Source organism: Mustela nigripes, chromosome 6 (assembly GCF_022355385.1).
Source record: "Mustela nigripes isolate SB6536 chromosome 6, MUSNIG.SB6536, whole genome shotgun sequence".
Taxonomy (NCBI): Eukaryota; Metazoa; Chordata; class Mammalia; order Carnivora; family Mustelidae; genus Mustela; species Mustela nigripes.
This window is the reverse complement of record NC_081562.1, coordinates 20,090,984-20,115,234: the sequence shown is the minus strand read 5'-3', so window position 1 is coordinate 20,115,234 and position 24,251 is coordinate 20,090,984. Positions and strand designations below refer to the sequence as shown.

General features: G+C 36.1%; 1 protein-coding gene across 7 annotated transcripts in view; it reads left to right on the top strand.

The window, feature by feature from the left end:
* The window catches only part of ANO4 (anoctamin 4), a 457,591-nt gene that overhangs the window by 377,498 nt on the left and 55,842 nt on the right, over nucleotides 1-24,251 (top strand). For all 7 annotated transcript variants that reach the window (XM_059402257.1, XM_059402256.1, XM_059402258.1 and 4 more), the window contains 2 exons: nucleotides 21,137-21,219; nucleotides 23,637-23,777. In XM_059402257.1, the coding sequence (XP_059258240.1) occupies nucleotides 21,137-21,219; nucleotides 23,637-23,777 (224 nt within the window). The remainder of the gene's footprint in view (nucleotides 1-21,136; nucleotides 21,220-23,636; nucleotides 23,778-24,251) is intronic.

The following is a 24,251-nucleotide window of genomic DNA, read 5'->3' as shown; positions in this document are numbered from 1 at the left end:
AGGGCGGAGGTCATCATCTCCCTTACTCCTCACCCAGTACCACCATTATAAAGGAGATTACATCCCTTCTTTAAAGGTTGTAGTGTCTTGTTCTGGTGATAACAAATAGCTGTATTTTATCCTTACCAACCTCATTGATTGGTGGTGGCTGCATGGAACATGAAGCTGAGTAACTTCTGAGTTGCAAGTGGGTGGATTAGAGATTTGACAGTCCTTGGGCTTGGAGAGTATCCAGTAAGAATCTGATGGATGTGCTGCAATAGCCTTTGGGCAAAAGGGAACATTTTAGGGCCACTCCAGGCAAGGCAAGCCTGGAATAATTCATCCTCTGAATTGCTTTCTTTTAGTTGACAAGTTGCTGCTTAAATCTTTTATGGTTCCCAGAAATGTGATAGTTTGAGAAAAAAGGACGAATTACCCCAGATGTTTCATTTTAGATGAGTCTATGCTTTTTGCAGAAATCTGGAATGGCGAGGGGTGCCTGGGTGGCTCAGTGGGATAAAGCCTCTGCCTTCAGCTCAGGTCGTGATCTCAGGGTCCTGGGATCAAGCCCTGCATTGGGCTCTCTGCTCATCAGGGAGTCTGCTTTCCTTCCTCTCTCTCTGCCTGCCTCTCTGCCTACTTGTGATCTCTGTCTGTCAAATAAATAAAGTCTTAAAAAAAAAAAAAAGAAATCTGGAATGGCCAATAATAACAGCTGTAATAATAGCCTACTATTTATTAAGGGCATACTATCTGCTAGATACAATCCTATGCATTATACAGAATCATCTCAGTTAATTTTTATAGCAATACTTGAGGAAGATACTATAATTATCTTTATGTGATAGATGAGGAAGCTGGGAAAATAGCTAGAAAGTGGCAAAGCCAGGAGTCAAATTGGGGAATCTTAGCTTCTACACTCTTGCTAGATCATGTACTGTTTATAACCCTATTTACTTCTGCTATAGAGATCTAAACTTAAAGGACTGTTAAACTTGTCCCAAGCTCCATTTATGCTGTTTTGCAATGGTGATATTCTATAAAAGTGTGTCAGTTCTAATGGATCTCAGTTTAATGGTCCCAGATTCATCTTTTATGATTGACAAGTTACATTTAAGAAAACAAATGCACTTTATTTTGGGGAAATTGCCGGATACAGAGATGTTGAGAACAGATGTGAGTGGTTTACAAGACTTCTGAAGGACAGGGTTGATGTGTTTGTTTTGTTGCCTTTTGCTTTGTGTGTTCACCAGAGAAAAACTAAGGGCTCCACTTGGAACCAGTCTGCAGCAGCTGGGAAGGGCCTTTGTATGGGGTTAAAAGCATGACAAAACCATACTACTACCTTCGTGATAGAAGGGTCTCCCGGGGACCCTTAAGGTATACTGTGAGCCTAGGGCTCTGGGCTCAAACTACAGTGTGGCTCTTTCCTCAATGTTCATTTTTGTTCAGAACGATTCAAGAGACAGAACAATTATGGCCAAAATTAGCTTTTCTCTCTAAGGGGGAAAAAAAAAATGAGTCGTTAAGGAGCTAGATTTTGGCAGAGACTTGTCAGGAATCAGATTATCTTTCTCTTTTCTTCATTTCTGGGTTTTTTCCTCCTTTTTCTTTTTTCTTTTCCTTTTACTTTCATTGCCAAAAATTAAATTGCCTTCAGTAAATAAACATATTGAAGTCCTCAGTTTTCTCCTATCAAACTAACAAGATTGTGGTTATTTTAATGGAAATTCAAAGATTCTTTATATGGTTCTATCAGTAATTTGTAAGTGAAATATGTCTAGTTTTTGAAAATAAGTTTTATAATAATTTCCTTTTATTTCTAGATATTTACACTAATTTTCTCTTTCTAGACATATATATGTCCAAAAAAATATAGTGATTATATAATTTAAAATATATCTATATTTACTAAATTGCTATTAGTTCTGTAGGTGTAGTCACATATGACACCTCATTTATTTCTTATAACCCACCAGAAAGAAATTATAATCTCTGTCTTATAGATGAACATTTTGAGGTTCAGAGAGCTTATGCAATTTGGCCAAGATTACCCAGCAACTGCTAAGTGGTGGAGTCTGGATTTTAGGCCCAATCTGGTCTGCCTAACTCAAGTCATTCCAAAGTTTGTATTCTATGTCATGCACCTTTTGTAGGATGTGTTAAGATTTCATGACTCAGTAGACAGTGCATTCTCACTATCACTTGGTAGTGGGTATACAAAAAGGAGTAAGATGTGATCTCTGCTCTCAAAAATCTCATTGGATGTTGAAGGACAGTTGGTAATTATAGAGTAGGATATCAAGTCCTATTTACAATGGGAAAATGAGGACCCATGCTGCCAGCTTCCCGAAGCCAAAAGGAAAAGCAGAAATGGTTTCATCCAAAAGAAAATCCTGAAACCAAGTCTTAAGTTTGCCAAGCAAAGGAGTGAGTTTGGAGGGAGGTGTGGAAAACATTCTGAACTGAGAACAGTGTGGGCTAGGTTCTGAAAAGGAAGGCCACTCAGTGGGATAGGAACATGTAGTATATATTAGTTTCCTAGGAGTGCTGTAACAAAGGACCACAAGGTGGGTGGCTTAAAATAACAAAAATTTATTCTCTCACTGTTCTGGAGGCTAGAAGTCAAAAATCAAAGTATGAAAACTGTCAGTTCCTTTTGAGGGCCCTGAGGGGTCAACTGTCCCATGTCTCTCTCCTGGATTCTTAAGACAGTGAGCAATCCTTGATACTCCTTGGCTTGTGGGTACATCACTCCAATCTCTGTCTCCATCTTCATCTGCATTCTTCCTGTGTTTCTGTGTCTTCACATGGCCATCTTCTTACAAGGACACTAAATTGCATTGGATCAAGAGCCCATGCTATTCCAGTATGATTTCATCTGAACTAGTTAATCTGCAATTACCTTATTTCCAAATAAGGTCATATTCTGAGGTTAGGGCTTTGTTGAAACATCAACATATCTTTTATGGGAGACACAGTTCAACCTGTAACATAGAATATGTTGAGGGCTGAAGTTTGTTTATCGTAAGACATTTGTGTTTCAACAGGGAACCATGTCTTCACTCTGTAGTCAACAGAAGGCCAACTGAAGTTGTAAGTTGTAGAGTGACATCATCAGTTGTGTTTGGGAAGTAATTCTGGCAACAGCAAGAGAGGAGTGAAAATGGGTCACTTGGAAGGCTGTTCCAATATTCAGTCAAAATATTATGCAGATTCAGCTTTAGAAAAGATCTAAATCACAGAATAAAAACCTTATACATAAAGGTGTTTTCCTAGTTTCAGTTATTTATAATAAGCAAAATAAATATCCAATAACAGAAGAATCACTAAGGAAATTAGGAGCAGCCATTAAAAATTAGTCTTTCATAGGGTGTCTGGGTGGCTCAGTCATTAAGCGTTCTTCTCCCTTTCCCACCAACCCCTGCTTGTATTCCCTCTCTTGGTGTTGCTCTGTCAAATGAGTAAATAAAAATCTTTTTTAAAAATGAGTCTTCCAAACAAGTAATAGAACACAAAGATTGTATTTTAGAAATTGGTAAATACAGGATATAAAGTACATAAATAAATATGACTTTGGGTATAGTAAATACAAATGAAAACAAAGTGATTATGCCACGATAGTAATGGTAGTTTTCTCTGGGTGAGGGGATTATGGGAAGTTTTATCAGCTTTATTTAGGTGTAATTTACATAAAATCCAGCAACTTTAAATATACATTAGACATAGCCTGTAAAATTGTACATAGTCACTTAACCATCACCATAATGATGAAATAGAACATTTTTATCCTCCAGAAAATTTCCTCATGACTTTACAGTGAGTTGCTTGGCAACCTCTAACCTGCTTTCTACCACTATAATTTCACCTGTTTTAGAATCTCATGCAAATAGAATCATTCAATATTTAGCAATTTGTGTCTGGCTTTTTTTCACTAAGGTTAATGTGACTGAGATTCACTTATGTTGTTGCATATATCAGTAGTCTATTCCTTTTTAGTACAGAATAGTGCATCACTGCCTGGATATATTAAAAGGTATATATCTATTTACTAATTAATGAATATTTGGATCCAGTCCAGCTTTTAGCTCTTAAAAAATAAACAGAATCATTGTATATTAAAAACTTTTTGCATATTTGCATAAGTCCTTGTATCTATTTCTCTTGGGAAAATAACTAGGAGTAGCATTACTTGATCTTAGGATAAGTTTCTAAATTTATAAGAAATTGTTTTTCAAATGCTTGTATCATTTACATTCCCAGTAACATTATGTAAGAGTTCAGGTGTTCCACATTCGCACAAACTTGGAATTATCAGTCTGTATCATTGCTATAATTCTAGTAGATGTGCAGTATCTCATTGTGATTTTAATTTGCATTTTCCTAATGACTAGTGATGTTGAACATGTTTTCATTAGTTTATTTCAAATCTGCCCATCTTTGGTGAAGTGTTTGTTCAGTTTGTTGCCCATTTGTTATTGGTTTTCTTATTTTTAAGTTAAAAGCATTCTTTACCCACTTAAGCCTCCATGTTGCATCACCACTTCCTCATATCAGGGAGATCATATGATAGTTGTCTTTCTCTGTCTGCTTGACTTAGCTTAAGTGGGTAGGAGAAGAATAAATGAAACAAGATGGGATTGGGAGGGAGACAAACCATAAGTGACTCTTAATCTCACAAAACAAACTTAGGGTTGCTGGGGGGAGGGGGTTTGGGAGAAGGGGCTGGGATTATGGACATTGGGGAGGGTATGTGCTTTGGTGAGTGCTGTGAAGTGTGTAAACCTGGTGATTCACAGACCTGTACCCCTGGGGATAAAAATATAAAAAAAAAAGAAAGAAAGAAAAAAAAAGCATTCTTTATATTTTTTTTCAAATATTTTTCTCAGTTTGAGGCATACATTTGTTTCTTCTTAATGGTGTCTTTTGAAAAAGTAAAAGTTTTACTTTTTTTCTTTTCTGTGTGTGCATTTAATTTTTTATATAAGATGTCTTACCCAAACTCAAGGTCTCTAAGAGATTTTTCTGTGTCTTCTCATAAAAAGCTCATAGTTTTTTTTTGTTTTTTTTTTTTTAAATTTTTTATTTTTTATAAACATATATTTTTATCCCCAGGGGTACAGGTCTGTGAATTGCCAGGTTTACACACTTCACAGCACTCACCATAGCACATACCCTCCCCAATGTCCATAACCCCATCCCCCCTACCCCCCTACCCCCAGCAACCCTCAGTTTGGATCATAAACTTATTCTAATGAAAATTCAGAGTTTCTATATATGGTAGTGTCAGGAAGAGCGATGCTTCTGTCCTTGTTCTTATTTCTCAAGATTGCTTTGTGTATTTAGGGTCTCTTGCTATTCCTTATTATTTTAGGAGTTTTTTTATGTTTCTGTGAAAAAGGCTATTGGAATTTTGATAGGGATTACATTGAATCTGTAGATTATGGACATATTAAAAATATTAATATTTCTTCCAGTCCATGAACATAGAATATCTTTCCATTTAGTTGTGTCTTCTTCAATTTCTTTCATCAGTGGTCTTACAGTTTTCAGTGTACAGATTTTTCAAACTCCTTATATATTTATTCTTATCTATTTTATTCTTTTTGATGCATTTATGTATTATATAAATTTTATATATTGATTTTATATCTTGAAACTTTACTGAATTTGTTTATTAATTTTTTTATTAACCATTTTTTACTAGAGTCTTTGGGGTTTTCTATACATTATATTGTGTCATCTGCAAGTAGTAATAGTTTTATTTCTTCCTTTTCAATTAGGATGCCTTTCATTTCTTTTTCTTAACTAATTGTTATGGCTAGGACTTCCAGTACTATGTTGCTAAAAGTGGTGAGAGTGGGCATCCCTGTCTTGTTCTTTGTCTTTGAGGAAAAGCTCCTAGCTTTTCACCATTGAGAATAATATTAGTTGTAGGTTTGTCATCCATGACCTTTAATAAGGTGAAGTCCATTCCCTTTATACTGACTTTGTTGAGAGTTTTTGTCATAAATGGATTTTTTAATTTTGTCCAATGCTTTCTCCATATCTATTGAGAGGATCATAAGATTTGTATCCTTCATTTTGTTAATGTGGTCTGTCATGTTGATTGATTTATGGATGTCGAACCATCCTTGCATCCCTGGAATAAATCCCACTTGATCATAGTGAATGATCATTTCAGTGTAATGTTAAGTTTGATTTTCTAATATTTATATTTTTTTAACTTTTTTTGAGTTTTTATTTAAATTCTAGTTAGTTAACATATAGTGTAATATTGGTTTCAGGAGTAGAATTTGGTGACACATATAACACCCAGTGGTTTGCTGATATTTTATTGAGGACTTTGCATCTGTGTTCATCTCAATATTGGCCTGTAGTTTTCTTTTATTGTGGCATCCTTATCTAGTTTTGATATCAGGGTAATTCTAGCCTCACAAAATGAATTTAGAAATGGTCCCTCCTAGGGGTACCTGAGTGGTTCAGTCGATTAAGATCTGACTCTGGATTTCAGTTCAGGTTATGGCTCCAAGTCATGGGATCAAGCCCCACATCTGGCTCCACACCCAGCATGGAGTCTGCTTGGGTTTCTCTTCCTTTGCCCCTCCCCCCACTCACTCATTCTTGTTCTCTCTCTCTCTAAAATAAATAAATCTTAAAAAAAAAAGAAATTTTTCCTCCTCTTCTATTTTTCTTCAAGAATTTGAGAAGGATTATTATTAATTCTTTAAATATTTGGTAGAATTCCACAGTGAAGCTGTCTAGTACTTGACTTTTGCTTGTTGGGATATGTGTACCTTTATGGCAATAAACACTCTCTCTTGATTACTGTAGCATAATAGTGGGCCTTGAAATGTTATTCTTTTTAAACATTGTTTTGGCTATATTAGGGACTTTGAATTTCCATATATATTTTAGAATCAATTTGTCAGTTTCTACCAGAAAAGATGTTGATACTTTGAGTGTAATAGAGTTGAATCAAGAGATCATTTTGGGAAGGTTGAAAAGTCAATATCAAATATGTCTATCTATGAACATTATTTAACTTTTTATTTATGTGATCCATAATTTCTCTGGGCAATTTTATATTAGTTTCAATGTATAGTTTGGAATATTGTGTTAAATTTATCACTAATATTTTTAATTTTTTCATAAATAGTTTTATTTCTATAATGTTAATTTCCAGTTGCTCATTGCTAATATGTAAAAATACAATTGACTTTTGTACATTTACCTCATATCCTATAAATATCCTCACTTATAAGTGCTACTAACTCTCATAGATTCCTTAGGATTTTCAACATAGATGATTGTGACATTTATAAATACAATTTTGTTTCTTCTTTTCTAATCCATATGGGCCTAATTTTTTCTTGCCTTATTACAGTGACAGAATAATGTTAGATAGAAGTTATAATGTCAGACATCCTTTCCTTGTTTTCAGTGTTGAGGGGAATATATTAAGTCTTATACTATTAAGTATAATAGAAAATATAAGTTTTTGTAAATAACACTTTATCAAGTTGGGGAATTTTACTTTATTTCTCGGGGCTGAATTTTTATCATGAATGGGTATGGAGTTTGTTAAAAGCTTTCATCTGTATTAATAAGATAATCCTGTTTTTTAAAAAGATGGTTGATACATTCATTAAATTGATTTACTTTCAAACACTACAGTGACACTGAATTACAAAACAAACCCACTTCATTGTAATATACAGTTGACTCTTGACAGTGTGGAGATTAGGTTCACCAACACCTTTGCAGCTGAAAATCTACATATAACTTTTGACTCTCTCAAAACTTAAGTACTGATAACCTACTATTGATTGGAAGCCTGTCCAATAACATGAAGGGTTAATTAATACATATTTTATATGTTATATATATTATATGTTGTATTCTTATAATAAAGTAAGCTAAAGAAAAGAAAACATTATTTAAAAAATCATGAATTGCTGGCTTTGGCAGCACATGTACTAAAAAGTCGTGAGGAAGAGAAATTATGTTTAGAGTAACTGTATCCAAAAAGCTATATAGGTGAACCCATACAAATCAAACCCATGTTGTTCAAGGATCAACTGTATTATCTTTTTTCTATAGTTGTGTATTTGATCTGCTAAAATATTTTTAGGATTTTGCATCTATCTTCATAAAGGTTGTCTGTAATTTTCTTCTGGTGTTTTTTTTTGGCTATGAGGTAATGTGGCCACATAGAATGAGTTAAATGTTCTTTTTTCTGTTTTCTGGAGAGGTTTATATAAAAATGATATTACTTCTTTCTTACGTTTGGTAGAATTCACCAGTAAAGCCACTTGGGCTTAGAATTTTCTTTGCAGGATAGTGTTTAATACAAACTTAATCTCCTTAACAGATGGAGCTCTTTAGATTATCTATTTCTTCCTGTCTTCAAGGATTCTGTCATTTTATCTAAATGTGTGAACTTACTGGGATAAATTTGTTCATAATAATCTCAGATTTTACCTTTCGTGGGACAATCTGTGATCTCATTTTATTCATTCCTGAAATTATAGTTCATGTCTTTCTCTTGTTTTCCTATTCATTCTGCATAGGAATTTATCAGTTATATTGATCTTTCCATGAACAAGTTTTTGATGTTAATGGTGTTTTTATATTGTCCTTATGTTTTCTTTTTTATTAATTTCTGCTGTTATGTTTCCTTCCTCATGCTTACTTTGGGTTTAATTAGCTCCTTTTTTAAAAAATTTCTTAAGGTGAATGCCTAGTTTGCCAATGTGAGATCTTTCTTCTTTTAAAATATGAGTTTAATGTTATAAACTTCCTCTAAGTGCTGCTTTAGTTGCATCCTCTGCATTATATTTTCATTTTTAATGAGTTCGAAATATTTTATAATTTCCATTCTGATTTTCTCTTTGACCCATGAGTTATATAGATGGGTGTTGCTTAATTCCAAAAAATTGGGGAGATTTTATAGATATCTGCCTCCTATTGATATTTAGTTTAACTCAGAGAACATATTTTACATGATTTCAATCCTTTTAAATTTACTGAAATTTGTTTTATAGCCCTCAATATGGCATCTCAACAAATGTCTCATGCCCATTCGAAAAGACTATATATTATGCTGTTGTTAAGTTTTATGTTTTGTAAGTTTCATTTGGGTCCACTTGGTTGATTTTGTTTTAATCATCTATATTTATACTAATTCCAGCTTTATTTGTGGATTCTTCTAGTTTGCCTTTCAGTTATATCAAGATTTTGCCTCATGTATTTTAAATATAGGATGGTTATGTCTTCTGGAGGCCCTTTAGTCATTATGAAATTATCCTCATTATTCCCAATAATATTTCTTGTTTTCAAGTAATCTTTGATATTAATACTGCCATGTCAGTCTTTCTTGATTTGGATTTGTATGGTATCTTTTTCTTTCATTTACATACGTATCCATGTCTTTATATTTAAAGTGTTTCATACACAAATAATAGGACGTCTTACTTTTTTTTCCAGTCCAAAGATCTCTGCTTTTTCATTAGCATTTTTATACCAATACATTCAATGTAATTATCAATATATTTGGTTTAAATACATGTTCTTTTTATTCATTTTATATGTGTCCCATATGCTGTTGTTTTATTTTCCATCATTTTCTCTCCTTTTGAATTAGATATTTTCATGATTTAATTTTATCTCCACTATTGATTTATTAGTTATACTTCTTTGTTTTACTCTTATAATGGTTTCAAGGATTTATAATATACACCTTTCATTTATAACAACCTATTTTCAAATAATATAATGCTATTTCACATGTGGTATGAGCACTTTAAAATGGTATGCTTCACCTTTTTTTTTGTCCCTTGTATTATTATTGCCAAATATTTTACTGCTATTTTTGTCCTGTATCTTACTGCTATTCTTGTTATATATTTTATTCTACATGTTATAAACCTCTTGATACATTGTTATTATTTTGGCTTTCAGCAGGTAATTATCTACTAAAGAGATTGAAATGAGGAAAAAATTCATTTACCCATATATTTGTTTTTATGTGCTCTCCCTATTTTTATATTAATCCAGATTTACATCTAGTGTCATTTCCTTCTTCCTGAAGAACTTCCTTTAAAGTTCTTATAATGCAGATCTATTGGTAATTAATTTTCCCAGATTTTTAAGGTCTAAAGATATTTTGCTTCACTTTAATTTTTTTTTATTAAATTGATTTATTTATTTTCAGAAAAGCAGTATTCATTATTTTTGCACCACACCCAATGCTCCATGCAATCCGTGCCCTCTATAATACCCACCACCTGGTACCCCAACCTCCCACCCCCCCGCCACTTCAAACCCCTCAGATTGTTTTTCAGAGTCCATAGTCTCTCATGATTCACCTCCCCTTCCAATTTACCCCAACTCCCTTCTCCTCTCTAACACCCCTTGTTCTCCATGCTATTTGTTATGCTCCACAAATAAGTGAAACCATATGATAATTGACTCTCTCTGCTTGACTTATTTCACTCAGCATAATCTCTTCCAGTCCCGTCCATGTTGATACAAAAGTTGGGTATTCATCCTTTCTGATGGAGGCATAATGTTCCATAGTGTATATGGACCACATCTTCCTTATCCATTGATCCGTTGAAGGGCATCTTGGTTCTTTCCATAGTTTGGTGACCGTGGCCATTGCTGCTATAAACATTGGGGTACAGATGGCCCTTCTTTTTACGACATCTGTATCTTTGGGGTAAATACCCAGCAGTGCAATGGCAGGTCATAGGGAAGTTCTATTTTTAATTTCTTGAGGAATCTCCACCCTGTTCTCCAAAGAGACTGCACCAACTTGCATTCCCACCAACAGTGTAAGAGGGTTCCCCTTTCTCCACATCCTCTCCAACACATGTTGTTTCCTGTTTTGTTAATTTTGGCCATTCTAACTGGTGTAAGGTGATATCTCAATGTGGTTTTAATTTGAATCTCCCTGAGGGATAGTGATGATGAACATTTTTTCATGTGTCTGATAGCCATTTGTATGTCTTGATTGGAGAAGTGTCTGTTCATATCTTCTGCCCATTTTTTGATATGTTTGCCTGTTTCGTGTATGTTGAGTTTGAGTTCATTGTAGATCCTGGACTCCTAGAGGAGAACATAGGCAGGAATCTCTTTGATATCAGCCACAGAAACTTCTTTCAAGATATGTCTCCAAAGGCAAAGGAAACAAAAACGAAAATAAACTTTTGGGACTTCATCAAAATCAAAAGCTTCTGCACAGCAAAGGAAACAGTCAAAAAAACAAAGAGGCAACCCATGGAATGGGAGAAGATATTTGCAAATGACAGTACAGACAAGGTTGATACTCACTTTAATTTTTAAAAGACATTGTTGCTGGATGTAGAATTCTAGTATTCTAGGTTAGCAGGGTTGGTTTTGTGTTTTTTTTTTTCCTTTTCCCTTTCAATACTTTAGAGCACAGGAGTGCTAAATCAGGAGTGAAGTATGCCTCTCAGGAGACATTAGACCATGTGTAGACACATTTTTGGTTTTCATTACTGAGAGAAAGGAGTGATACTGGCATCTGAATTTAGTGGGTAGACATCAGGGATGCTGCTAAATGTCATACAAAGCACAGAACAAAATGCCCCCAAACAAAGAATTAAATGGTCTACAATATCAATAGTGTTGAGTTTGAGAAACATTGCTAAATTTACAGTCTTCCTTTGCTTGAAGTCATATGGCCTATGGCCTAGTTGAGTTTCTTTTGGAAAATCATCTGACAATTCTCTCAGATTCTCATTTAATCTGAAGATTAAAGTATCATCAACATATGGAATGTTTTGATGTTGAAAAATAACTTATTTTTCGAGATAGTTGACACAATGTTAATTGTGTTAAGATTGAAAAACCCTGCCTTAAGAGATGCGTTTTCATTGCGTGGAGACTTTCACAGTTTTTATAAGATGTCTGCATTTCTTCTTCTATAAGATGTCTTTTCTTTCTTCTTCTTTGTTTTTCCCCCCTATGTAAGATTTTCCTCCCTAGTATTTGCCTTGAAGATTTTTACTTCTTATTCTCGGGAATTTGACTGAGATGAGTTTTGATATAATTTTCTTTGTGTTTCTTATAATTAGGGTTTGTTAAGTTTCTTGCATCAATAGTTTAATCTTTATCAAATTTTGAAATTTTTCCAAAATCACTCAGCATTGTTCTACAGGTCACTTACTCCTTTTACACATTTTTCTTTTTTTTTTTTTTTATCTTTGTGTCATCTGTAATTGTTTCTATTGATTTGCCTTCAGATTCACTGATTTTTTTTTCTTCCTGAAATGTCTAGTCTTCTGTTAAACCTATTCAGTGTACTTTTCTTTTTATAACTTTCATTTTCCAATATCAAATCTCAGTCATTTAGGGCTTTTTATGCCTATATTACTCTTCTCATTGTATTCATGTTTTCATCTATCTTCTTGACATACAAAGCATACTTATAACAGTTGTTTTATCATCCTTGTTCTATCATTTCTGTCAGTTCTAGGCTGTCTCCCTGGGATTGAAATTTTCACCTGTTTATAGGCTTTATTTTCCTGCCTATTTGTATGTCTGGGAATTTTTTTATTAAACAGAGAATAGTGTTGAATTTCATTTTTTGTTATGTTTCCTTACTGTTAGACTTTGTTCAGGTATATGATTAACTCTCTTGCAGCCCTATTAGGTCATCTCCAGACTTGTCATTAGCTTGTTAGTGTAGGTCCAGAACCACTACTAGGGGATGATCTTTATGAGGCCTCTTATAAGTTCTATGTGTTACAACATCTCTGTACTCTGACTAGTGGGATTGGAAATTTCTTTTGGCCCTCTGTGAAATCTGATGATTTTTTAGCTACCATCAAGCAGTTTCATGTAGTTTCACCCCATATGCATAAAGAGCAGAAGGCACTTCATTGATTTTGAGTTTTCTTTCAGTATAGTTCCCTTTTCTCTGGTACTCTGCCCCACAAACTCTTGCCACCTCATTCTCCCCACTTTAATCTCCCAAGCTTAGTAAGACCACTAGGCTCTGTTTGGACTCCTCTACCTGAATTGTAGCCTGTAAATGGCCTCCAAATAATGAGATGGTGTGATCCTAAGGCTCACCTTACTTATTTCTTTACTCTCAGGGATCACAGTCCTGTACTATCTCTTGTCCAGTTCTGAAAACAGTTGTTTTTTTACATTGGAGCAGTTAATCCTTATGGGTAGAAGCAAGAATCCTCAGTCTTCTGTAGCTTGATGGCTTTTTATAGAAGGCAAGCGCACACTCAGGCAGGGTCTCAGAGCATTGTGTTTACTTGGGAAAACTGCCATTATCCACAGTGTCTCTTCCAGTTCAGAAGCTCTTTTGGAATACCCAAAGCTAATTGGACTTGGGCAAACAGAAACCTCTTTTAAACTGTGCAAGCATTAGGGCATAATCCAGAATATGAAAATGCAAGTATATGATAGAGAATATTATTTTATAATGACCATCTAGAACACCTTCTTCCTATGTCAGAATAATTAGGAAGCCAAATTAATCATCATATGTTGTTTGAGCTTGGAAATCAGTGCAGCTAGTGAATCCCTAGCACAACAAAGGAATGCAATTAATAACTTAAATGAATGGAAAAAGGGAGCAAGAAACTATTTTTTTCTGCTGAATACTTAGTTATCTTTATTTAATTTCATGGAGTACCCCTAGAGACTGGTTTATGTCCAAATGCCCATCTAATAATCTACATTAGATCAAACTGCAAAATTTGTATTCTTAGACCTTGTTTTTAAAGTTACAAATTGGCCACCCCCTATTTGGATATATTTACTTTCTCCTGAATGGTTCTAAAATTAATAATTAAGCTTCAGCTTCTTAAAATAGAGTCACATTCCTGTTTTTTTCTTGGACCCTGAAACTAACTTTATCTTGGCATTTTGGGGTGTTTCACAAACTCTCTCGTCACTCATTTACATTCACTTGTATTATTATTGCCAAAGTCCATCTCAGATGTTGCAAGTTAGCAACCAGTAAAAATAATCTGTTCCTCACTCATTTAAAAATATGCAAATAAACTATTATTTTTACACTGAGATAGTTCTCACGAAGATATATTTTTATGATTTCTCTTGAATAATTCAAAGATCTGGCCACAGTGCAGTCAATGGAAACTGAAGACTACCTATCACTGTATTTTGCGTACATACTCCCCAACGGGTCCTCTTCCCTGCCATTCCTTATCTTGCAGTTTCCTCTTCTAGGTTTTGTACTGCTGTGGTTGTTTTGGCATTTGAGTTTGTGATTCCTCACTAAGCTCATTCATTATGTGTAGATTTTATGAGTTAAAATCTTGGGAGGTGACCTCATTCCTCTAAGTTCTTAGGAAGCACATCTATGTAACTTCCCTGTACCTTCTCCAAATGAAAATTCTCAGAAAGTCATGAAGAACGGAAATAATGAAATCTGTTAGTATTATTCATTTCACTTTCTAAAAGAAGGAAATTAGAATTGGGAGAAAAATGACTGTGTAATTTCCTAGGAAGAGAATCATGTTGACTAGATTTCTGAAAATACTTTGAATCATCAGACAGCAGGACACTTTTCTGAAATAAAAATCACCTTTCCTTTTCCTATATAGTGCCCATTTTATTTTTGGCTCAATTCTTATTTTTATACAAATAGAACATAATCTTTTGACAAGTTAAGGAAAAAAGCCTATAGGGTCTTTAAAAGCCTTTGGGATTTTTTTCAAAAATAAGAAATAAACATGTCTTTATAATTAATTTTCTAGCATTAGACACAATTCTTTTCTGGACTCCCAGGCTAGAAATTTTCCAAATGAAGAATCAAATTAGGCTTTTGAATACCTATTGTGTTATCAAAGGGCAAGAATTAGCAGCATGTATTCCTAGCAGCTTTGGGAATAAATGTAGGTTTTGCCCACATTTATTCCCACAGGCCTCCAAAGAAAAGTATAGATCTAAGGGAAGGATAGAGAATAAATGCCAGGTTCTCACAGGGAACATATAACCTGGGGTATGGTACTTTGGTTTTTATAACTAGTTTAAGCAAAGTGCTCTTGTGGTTCAAAGAGTAAGCTTTCTTTTTCTTTGTATCTCTTCCTTATTCAGTAGAAATTAAAGGCCCCAGATTAGACTGTGACCTTCTAGCTACAAGGCAGATAGCACCCCTGGCTCTTACCCTAAATGCCATTTGCTCCTAGTCATTGTGATAGCCCAGATAATCCTGTTATGGGTTGAATTGTGTCCTCTGGAAGATATGTTTTAATCATAGCTTCCAGTACCTGTGGAAGTGACTTCATTTGGAAATAGGGTCTTTGAAGATGTAATCAATTTAAGACAATGTCATACTGTATTCCCAGTGTGGCTGGTGTCCCTACAAGAAGAGAAAATGGAGAGACAGACAATCACAGAGTAGAATGCCTTGTGAAGATAGGCAGGGAGATTGGAAGAGTGCTTCTGCAAGCCAAGGGATGCCAAAGATTTCTACCAACTACCAGGAGTTAGGGAAAAGTGCATAGAAGATAGTCTCCCTCAGAGCCTCCAGTAGGAATTAACCCTGCCAAAACCTTGATTTTGAACTTCTAACCTCTGGAACTAGAGAATAAATTTGATGTTGTAAGCTCCCCCACCAAATAATAATAATAATAATAATAATAATAAATAAAAGGTATATTAGGCCCAAATCCCAGTTGTCATTTACTAGCCATGTGACTTCTCTGGACCTCAGATTCTTCATTCATAGGATGATGAAAATAATACCCACCTTGACAGACTTTTGAAAAAATAAAACATAGTACCTAAAATGTAATAAATTGTTACTATACAGTGACTAAATAGTACCATCTTTCAATGCTGCCATGGAACCCAAGCTATACAGCTTAAAGGGGATCTTTTTCCTGCATAAAATTCTTGAAATGCCTTAGGAAGATGACAAAAAATAGTAATTCAGTGGGTTTTTCCTTTCTGTTTGCAAAATGTTAACCATAGTTGTACTTTCAAAAAAACCTATATTATTTAGGATGAATACAGTTAACTGTGTAATACACAAAAATCCAAACCTAGATGTTTAATAGAACTCATGCACATGAGGGGCACCTGGGGTGGCACAGTGGGTTAAGTTTCTGACTCCTGGTTTTGGCTCAGGTCGTGATCTCAGAGTTCTGGGATCAATCCCCACATCAACTCCCTTCCTATAGTCTCACACTCTCTCAAATAAAGAAATAAATCTTGAAAATTAAAAAAAAAAAAACATGCACATGAAACCCAACCAGGTATTTCTGGTTGTTAGCCTTCTACATGGTCATTTAAGTACCCAGGTTCCTTTTATTTGGTGGCTCTATGCTCTTCTGGATCCTTAGAATCTTCTCCATTCACCCCTCAAAAGGAGAAAAGAAGCATGGGATGATATAATTACTTTCTAATTTTTTTAGTCCAAAACTGACATACATCACTTGTGCTTAATTTCCATTTATCAAAATGTGGTGACATCTAATTGTAATAAAGGCTGGAAAATGTAATCTAACTATGACTAGAAAGATAAGAAGTTGTTTGGGCAAATACATAGAAGTCAGCTACAAATTGAAACTAACAATAATTGTTCTGCTTAAGAAAGTGATAGTAGAACATGGCCTGCTGAACACTCTGTCATGTCCTTTTTGTGTCCTTTATGGGATATATGTCACAATCTTCTCAACTGTGTACGATTCTGAGCCAGTGGTGTCCTGGTATTTGAACACAAACCTACCTGAACACTAACCTTGACCCTTCTTATACTTAAATTCAGAAGTCTCAGGTTTTTCTTTTCTTTTTTTTTTTTTTTTTTTGACTTCTTTTTTTTTTTTTTTTCAGTGTTCCAAGATTCATTGCTTATGTACCACACCCAGTACTCCATGCAATACATGGGTATTAAGGAGGGCATGTATTGCAAGTCTCAGATTTTTCCAATGCTTCCACTAATATTGTGAGGGGCTTGCTATTTGGCACTGATGGTAATACATGGGATGAACTTCATTTGTACATAGGTTAGGTAGTAGTATGGGGTAGTATAGAGTAGAAAGGGGAGAGAAGAGAGCACACAAAACTCTGTCTTAAAACTAAGGACTTGATATTGCCCTATCTAAAATAGGTAAAGGAAGTAACTCGTAAGTTTTTTCACCTTCATGCCTCATGCAATGTCTCAGTGAGTAAATGGGGTGAGCATTCCAGGTTGGGAGATAGCTCTGCACACAGGGTCATTCAGGGACTCATAGTCCTACAAACAAGTTGTTTGCAATCCTCCCAGACCTTGACATCATTTGCATAATATCAGCTGAGTTACTGGGGCTCCATCTATCCAAAAGGGTAAAGAGAATGTGGAAGAAGCACCCTCACGGTCTTAAGATATCAACAGGCAAGTGGCATTTATCACACTTTTCTGTTCACATTCCACTGTGAGAACTGTCTTGGGCCATATATATCCAACAGCAAGGGGATCTGAGAACTACAGTACAGGTAGGCAGCCACGTTTTACTGTGGAACAAGGCAAGAATGCATCTTAGAGGTAGGTAGTCCTTGCCACAGGATTCATTCAACCAAGTAATAATTAGAATGATACTGGAGTGCTTGGTGGCTCAGTCCATTAAATGTCCAACTCTTAATTTTGGGTCAGGTCATGATCTCAGGATCATGAGATTGAGCCCAGTGTTGGGCTCTCTGCTGGGTGTGGAGCCTACTTTGGATTTTTTTTTTCTCTCTGCCTCTCCCCCTCCCCCAGTGCTCTTTCTCTATCCCTCTCTCTAAAAAGAAAGAACAGAGTGATATTTTATGGCAAGGCAAAAGAGAAGTACAATAAGTTTCAATTTTTCATGTTTGTTATTATTTTACACTGCTGTATAAAGCATTCATAAGATATAATTAGATGTTTTTCAAACTTATACCCTAATTTCTTATAAGATTTAGATAAATAAGAAAAGAATAATTTGCCATATTGCTTTCATTTTCATGACATCATGTCATTTGTACATTTACTGTGCCTCTTGGATACCAGTCATTGTGCTAGACCCTGAGGAGATAAAAACAGCTAATATATATAGCCCATATTATCAAGAGCCCACAACTAGTGATAGAAATGATCAAGTTTCTCTATTGTTTTTTAAGTGCTGAATGCTATGCTCAGCACTGACCTAGAGGTATCTGCACAACTCAGCATGGGTATAGAGAAGGTTCAAAGGGAATGGTTGCAGAACACACAGAGCCAAATCTGGAAACAAGAGTAGGAGTTGGCCAAATGGACACAAATAGGGAAGAACACTATAAACCAATGAAATAGTGTGGGCAAAGCTAAGAAAGTCACACAACAGCTCACCTGTGAAAACTGTTAGTGAGGTAGCCTGGAGTCTAGGGTACAAGTTGGGACAGAGAGAGTTTGACACAGGCAGAGTCATTAGGAGCCTTGCATCCTGAGCTGGTAGTGGGGTTTTTTCTGTAGGTGGTGTGGTTCCTTGATACCCAGACATGGGCAGACCTTGTTTTCAAAAAAGCATTATCTACATAGATAGATTGGAATCTAAGGACTTCAGAATGCTGGCAGTAAGGTCAAACCTTCTGATACATTGAGAAAAAGATATTTTAGACCAAATTCTTGTGGAAAGAATTCCATATAGTAGAAAATCTTGCCAAACCCTTAGGAATTTTAAGTCTTTTGAGAATCAACCCCTGAAAGAAATAACTTTTTTTATTGTGTTGTTAGTCACATCATTAGTTTTTGATGCAATATTCCAAGATTCATTGTTTACGTATAACACCCAGTGCTCCATGCAATACATGCCCTCCTTAATACCACCACCAGGCTCACCCATTCCCCCACTCCCCCCACCTCTAAAACCCTCTGTTTGTTTCTTGGAGTCCACAATCTCTTGTGGTTTGTCTCCACCTCCACCTCCCCTTCATTTTTCCTTTTCTTCTCCTAATGTCCTCCATGTTATTCCTTATGCTCCACAGGTAAGTTATACCATATAATTGACTTCCTCTGTTTGACTTATTTCACTCAGCATAATCTTTTCCACTCCCATCCATGTTGATGCAAAAATTGGGTATTTGTCCTTTTTGGTGGCTGAGTAATATTCCCTTGTCTGAGTAATATTCCATTGTCTTCTTTATCCATTCATCTGTTGAAGGGTATCTCAGCTCTCCCCACAGCAAGAAATAACTTTCTAATCAAACTTATAGTACTGAGTGGTTTAGTGGTAGAAGACAATTATATATATTAATGTAAAGCCATCTTCAAAGGAGACAAGTAGGAAAAATGTGAATTTGTGATGTAAGGCAGCATATAACTAGACACATTCAAAGTGCAGTGGGCTCCCAGGGCTGTGAGTATTTAAGCAAGGGAATTTAAATCATGAAGTAATAAGGGTATGGGATTGAATATTTGCCTTGAATGGAGGCAATCTATATTGGATTATATCCTCACTCATGCTTAGAGATAGCATTAGATTCTTCCTCAAATGCAAAACACAAGACAATAGCAATTATACAAGGAACTAATTTCTTCCCATCCTCCCAAGTCCTGAAAGGGAGGAAGATGAGTATTAGCCACAAAAGGGAATTATTGGTTAGAGCTTCTCTCTCCTTCATGTAGGATTCTGCACCTGCTGGGGAGAAGAAAGGTGGTGGAATGTTTCTGACAGCCACTGGTCTGTTTTAGAAGTCCGTTCCTTCAAATGAGACCCACAAGTGGGTTGGTAGGGCTTGCTGGGAGCAGCAACAGTCAGTAAGACAAACAGGATGCTTCTCCTGTGTCCTCAGGCTGTCCCAGAATGGTCCCCCTCAGGCTTCTCTGAGGTCACAGGCTACAGTTCTGACTTTTCATGAAGAATAGCCACACATTCAAGGACTAGCTGCTTTGTCGATTTAAGGCCAGGGGAGACTCTGGAAACAAAAAAGAAAGTCTTTAGAAAGCACCATTTTCTTGGGGGGCCAGAGAACCTTATATAATAATTGTCCCGGGTCCCATGGAAAGACAATTGGTAAGGCAGAAAGTTAACATAGCAGGCCTGCTTTAGAAAATCCTGCCTACCAGATCGGCCCTGGACTCTTGCCTCTGTAAGTCTAAGTACCATAGTAAGGCCCAGGAGAGATGGATCTACCAGTTCTGTCTCCTGGGTATTTCTGTGATATCTTTTGTTGCAGTCATCCTCAAAGTTTGAGTGTGCGTGTATGTGTATATGTTGTGCTTCCTATCATTTGGCTTGTGACTTCCAAGACAGCAAGGTTATGTCTTGATTATCTTTTCCCTTCTGTCATTTGTATAATAATTGAACTGTAAAAAGTTACTTTGGCTGAATGAGGATAAACTTCCATAATTCCCTGAGTGGGAAAGCCAGCTACCCCATACCTCATTAAAAAAAAAGGATCTTATGGGGCGCCTGGTTGGCTCAGTGGGTTAAAGCCTCTGCCTTCGGCTCGGGTCATGATCCCAGGGTCCTGGAATCGAGCCCCACATCCGGCTCTCTGCTCCGTGGAGAGCCCCTCCTTTCTCTCTCTGCCTGCCTCTCTGCCTACTTGTGATCTCTTTCTGTCAAATAAATAAATAAAATCTTAAAAAAAAAAAAAGGATCTTAACAAAATTTGCACACGATTTTCCCTTTAATGTGACAAAAAGAGAAATAGTTTGGGGAAAATATTAAAATAATAAAATTATTTCTTTCAGTGAAATAGTAAAATATGTTTTACATAGATATTTGTTGGGAAGAAGATTTGGGAGACAATCTCTGCTAGTCAAATACATGAAACTGCTAAGTTTTATTTTGGCCTTTCTGCCCTTACCGCCCCCTCACTTTTAAAAATAAATATTCTATCAATGAGAAAGATGTTGGTAACCTAGTTTTCTATATTTTTATATCCCAGGAGCTTTGTTATTGTAAGTCTTTTCTGCCTCAACTTGCAAATCAGCTTAATTTAATTCTAAATGAAATCTCGAATTTTTCATTATGTTTGACACAAGCTTAGTAATTCTCTGAAAAGGTCTTTGTTAAATGAAGCTTAGCTAGAAATTCTGATATTCAGGGATGCTTACACAAACAACTGTCATTCTCTGCAATGAGTTCATTATTCAGTGACAGTTAACAGCATTGTTTTATTTAAAAATGTCTTTGTGTTTCTCTTCTTGTTCCAGCGACAGTTTTCCTGGAGTTCTGGAAAAGACGGCGAGCTGTAATTGCTTATGACTGGGATCTGATCGACTGGGAAGAAGAGGAGGTTTGTATTATTTACCTCAGAATTTTTCAAAAAGCAAATCAACAAATATACAGTCCTCTTGAGTTATCACTCTGCTCTGTGACAGAAGCCAGGTTTACTCATAAAGCATGTCAATACCTGTGTTTGCAAAAAACTTCAGGTAGTATGAAAAAGAACAGACTATAAAAGAAAGAAGAGACAACATTGTGATCACTTACTGGATTAAGATTCCATGGCTAAGTAAAGCATTTCACTTGTAGGTGGAGACATCAGAAGCATTAGTAGTAAGATTTGTTTAGTTTTCTTTTTTTTTTCATTTATTTATTTTCAGCATAACAGTATCATTATTTTTTCACCACACCCAGTGCTCCATGCAATCCGTGCCCTCTCTAATACCCACCACCTGGTACCCCAACCTCCCACCCCCCTGCCACTTCAAACCCCTCAGATTGTTTTTCAGAGTCCATAGTCTCTCATGGTTCACCTCCCCTTGTTTAGTTTTCTTAAATAGTGTTCTTTACTTTAACAGGAGAGTATTAATTAGTCTTACAGCTCTAGGAATATGGAAGGAAACGTCATGAGAGAATTCCAGGGAAATGTTTCTGAGAGCTCTCCAGAACCCTGGACAGTGCTCAGAGCAGCAAAAGCTCAAATGCATGACCTCAAGTCCTTAAATACTGAGTAGAAACTACTCCTCAAATGTCCTCCATGGTGGAAGGGTCTAAATGTCACTTATTCTAGCCTGTGACACTCAGATGGCTGTGCAGAAAAGCCCAAACTTGCTGCAAGCCTTCTTCATGGAAAATCCAGGGTATTAGGTTGCTGGGGCTCCCATAACAAAGGACCACAGACTGGGTACCTTAAACAACAGAAATTAGTTGCTCATGTTTCTGGAGGCTAGAAGTCTGAGATCAAGGCATTGGCACAGTTGGTTTCTTCTAAGGGCTGTGAGGGCAGGATCTGTTGCAGGCTCCTCTCTTGGACTTGTAGACTGCTGTCTGCTCCCTCTGTGTTCTATCATCATTTCTCTGTGCACGTCCATGTCTAAATTTTTTATAAAAAGCCAGTCATATTAGGGGTCACTCTAATGATTTCATTTGACCTTAATTACCTCTGTAAAGACTGTCCAAATCAGTCACACTCTGAGGTACTCTGGCTTAGGACTTCAACAAATGAATTTGTAGGGGGAGGGGGAGACACAATTTAGCCCTTAACATGCAGAAACATAGGTCTAGCTCCTGATTCACCACAAATCCCTGGATAATTAACTCAGTGACTCTTAGATGACACTCACAGCCTGATAAATTCAGAGTTTCCTAAAGAAACAGAAGATTCCAGGTCCTATTCTGTTTATATCTTCAAGTGTCACTTCCTAAAATAAGTGAAAGAAGGCAGAGCCTGTTTATTACTGTATCTCCCCTCTCTCCTTCCCCATTACCTGTCACTAAGGGAAGTCCAGCCTTGGGTTTATTCTGCAGCAGGAGTGAGGCTGCCCTTCCTTCTACACACACAGGCTACTGCCAAACTGTGCCCATTGTCCGGAACCCGTTTTCTGTCAGCTTCTTCACTTTCCGTCAGTGTCTCCATCTGAGCCCTGAGTTTCTGCCTGGGTTAACTTAATCTCCATTTCACCAGACTTTCCTCTCATTTTCCTTCCTCTTGCAATACATTCATGTAGAATAGGTACTTAATTAACCAGAACCACTTTAGCATACCCTCTTGCTGATTTCCTGTTTCTAATCCCATAATTGCTTTGTAGTCAGAAGCTTTTCACATTAGATGGAGCTCAACTAAATGAAACAAAGCCTCAGCTTGATTTAGAATCAGAGCTGCCTTGATTTTAGCTGGATTTGAAAGATGTTTACCTGGTTTTCAATAATGAGTAGTACATTTAAAATCTACTGGATAAAGGTGAATGACTCTTACAGGAGCTTATTAAAAAATAGGTTTACCATATTTCTGGCTGCCTCAATTAAAAAAAAATTTAATTGTAGGAGAAAACTAAGAATTATATTTGTCATTATAACTCACAACATGAATTCTAGACATTTTGCTGTTCAGAAACTTTCTTTGCCCTTTACATTCCCTGGCAATAAAGTAAAAGTTTAGTAGTTATTTCAAACTGCTTAGAATAGTAGAGTCGGTCCCTTTTCTCATTCTCTTTGTTAAGCACAGTTTAATAAGATAACATAGACACTTAACTACTAGTCTAAATTATACCGCCTTGGTGATAATAAGTCTGAATCATTACCCTTTAGATTTTCTTCAATTTGCTAATGCCCAGACATTTAAACCTGGCTCTCTGAGCCCACCTCACTGATTGATTAGTATGGTAGCTGTTGATTCAGTTTATAATAGAGTAAAAAAAAAAAATGTCCTTTTATTGTGTGTATGTATTTCTCCAGTGCTTAAAAAAAATGTGTCTGTCTGTTCTTCAGGAAGAAATACGGCCCCAGTTCGAAGCGAAGTACTCCAAGAAAGAGCGAATGAATCCTATTTCAGGAAAGCCAGAACCATATCAAGCATTTGCAGATAAATGCAGCCGACTTATTGTTTCTGCATCTGGGATATTTTTTATGGTTTGAAACTTTTCTACAAAACTCTTTGTTTCATAAAGTACAAACTTGTAGCACGGTATCAACAATAATTATATCGGGTATTTGCATAATTTTACAAAACATTTTTACACATTCTTTTATTTACTCCTCACAAAGACTCTCTGAGATAGTCAGAGATAGTACTGCTGTCCCGTGTTCCAAATGGAGCCACTGAGACTTTAGAAGGGTAAGGGGCTTGTTCAGGATGAGCCAGGAAACAGCCAAGAGCTCCAGTTCTTTCTGCTTGCCTCTCTGTGCCTTGCTGAAAGGAAGTAAGAGTTGAGATAGGACCTGCAGTAGTGTTTTTCAAACCTTTTGCTCACCATGCCCATATAAGAACTACATTCTCTGTCATAACCCAGTGCCAGGAGATGTAGGAGAAGAATAAATGAAACAAGATGGGATTGGGAGGGAGACAAACCATAAAAGACTCTTAATCTCACAAAACAAACTGAG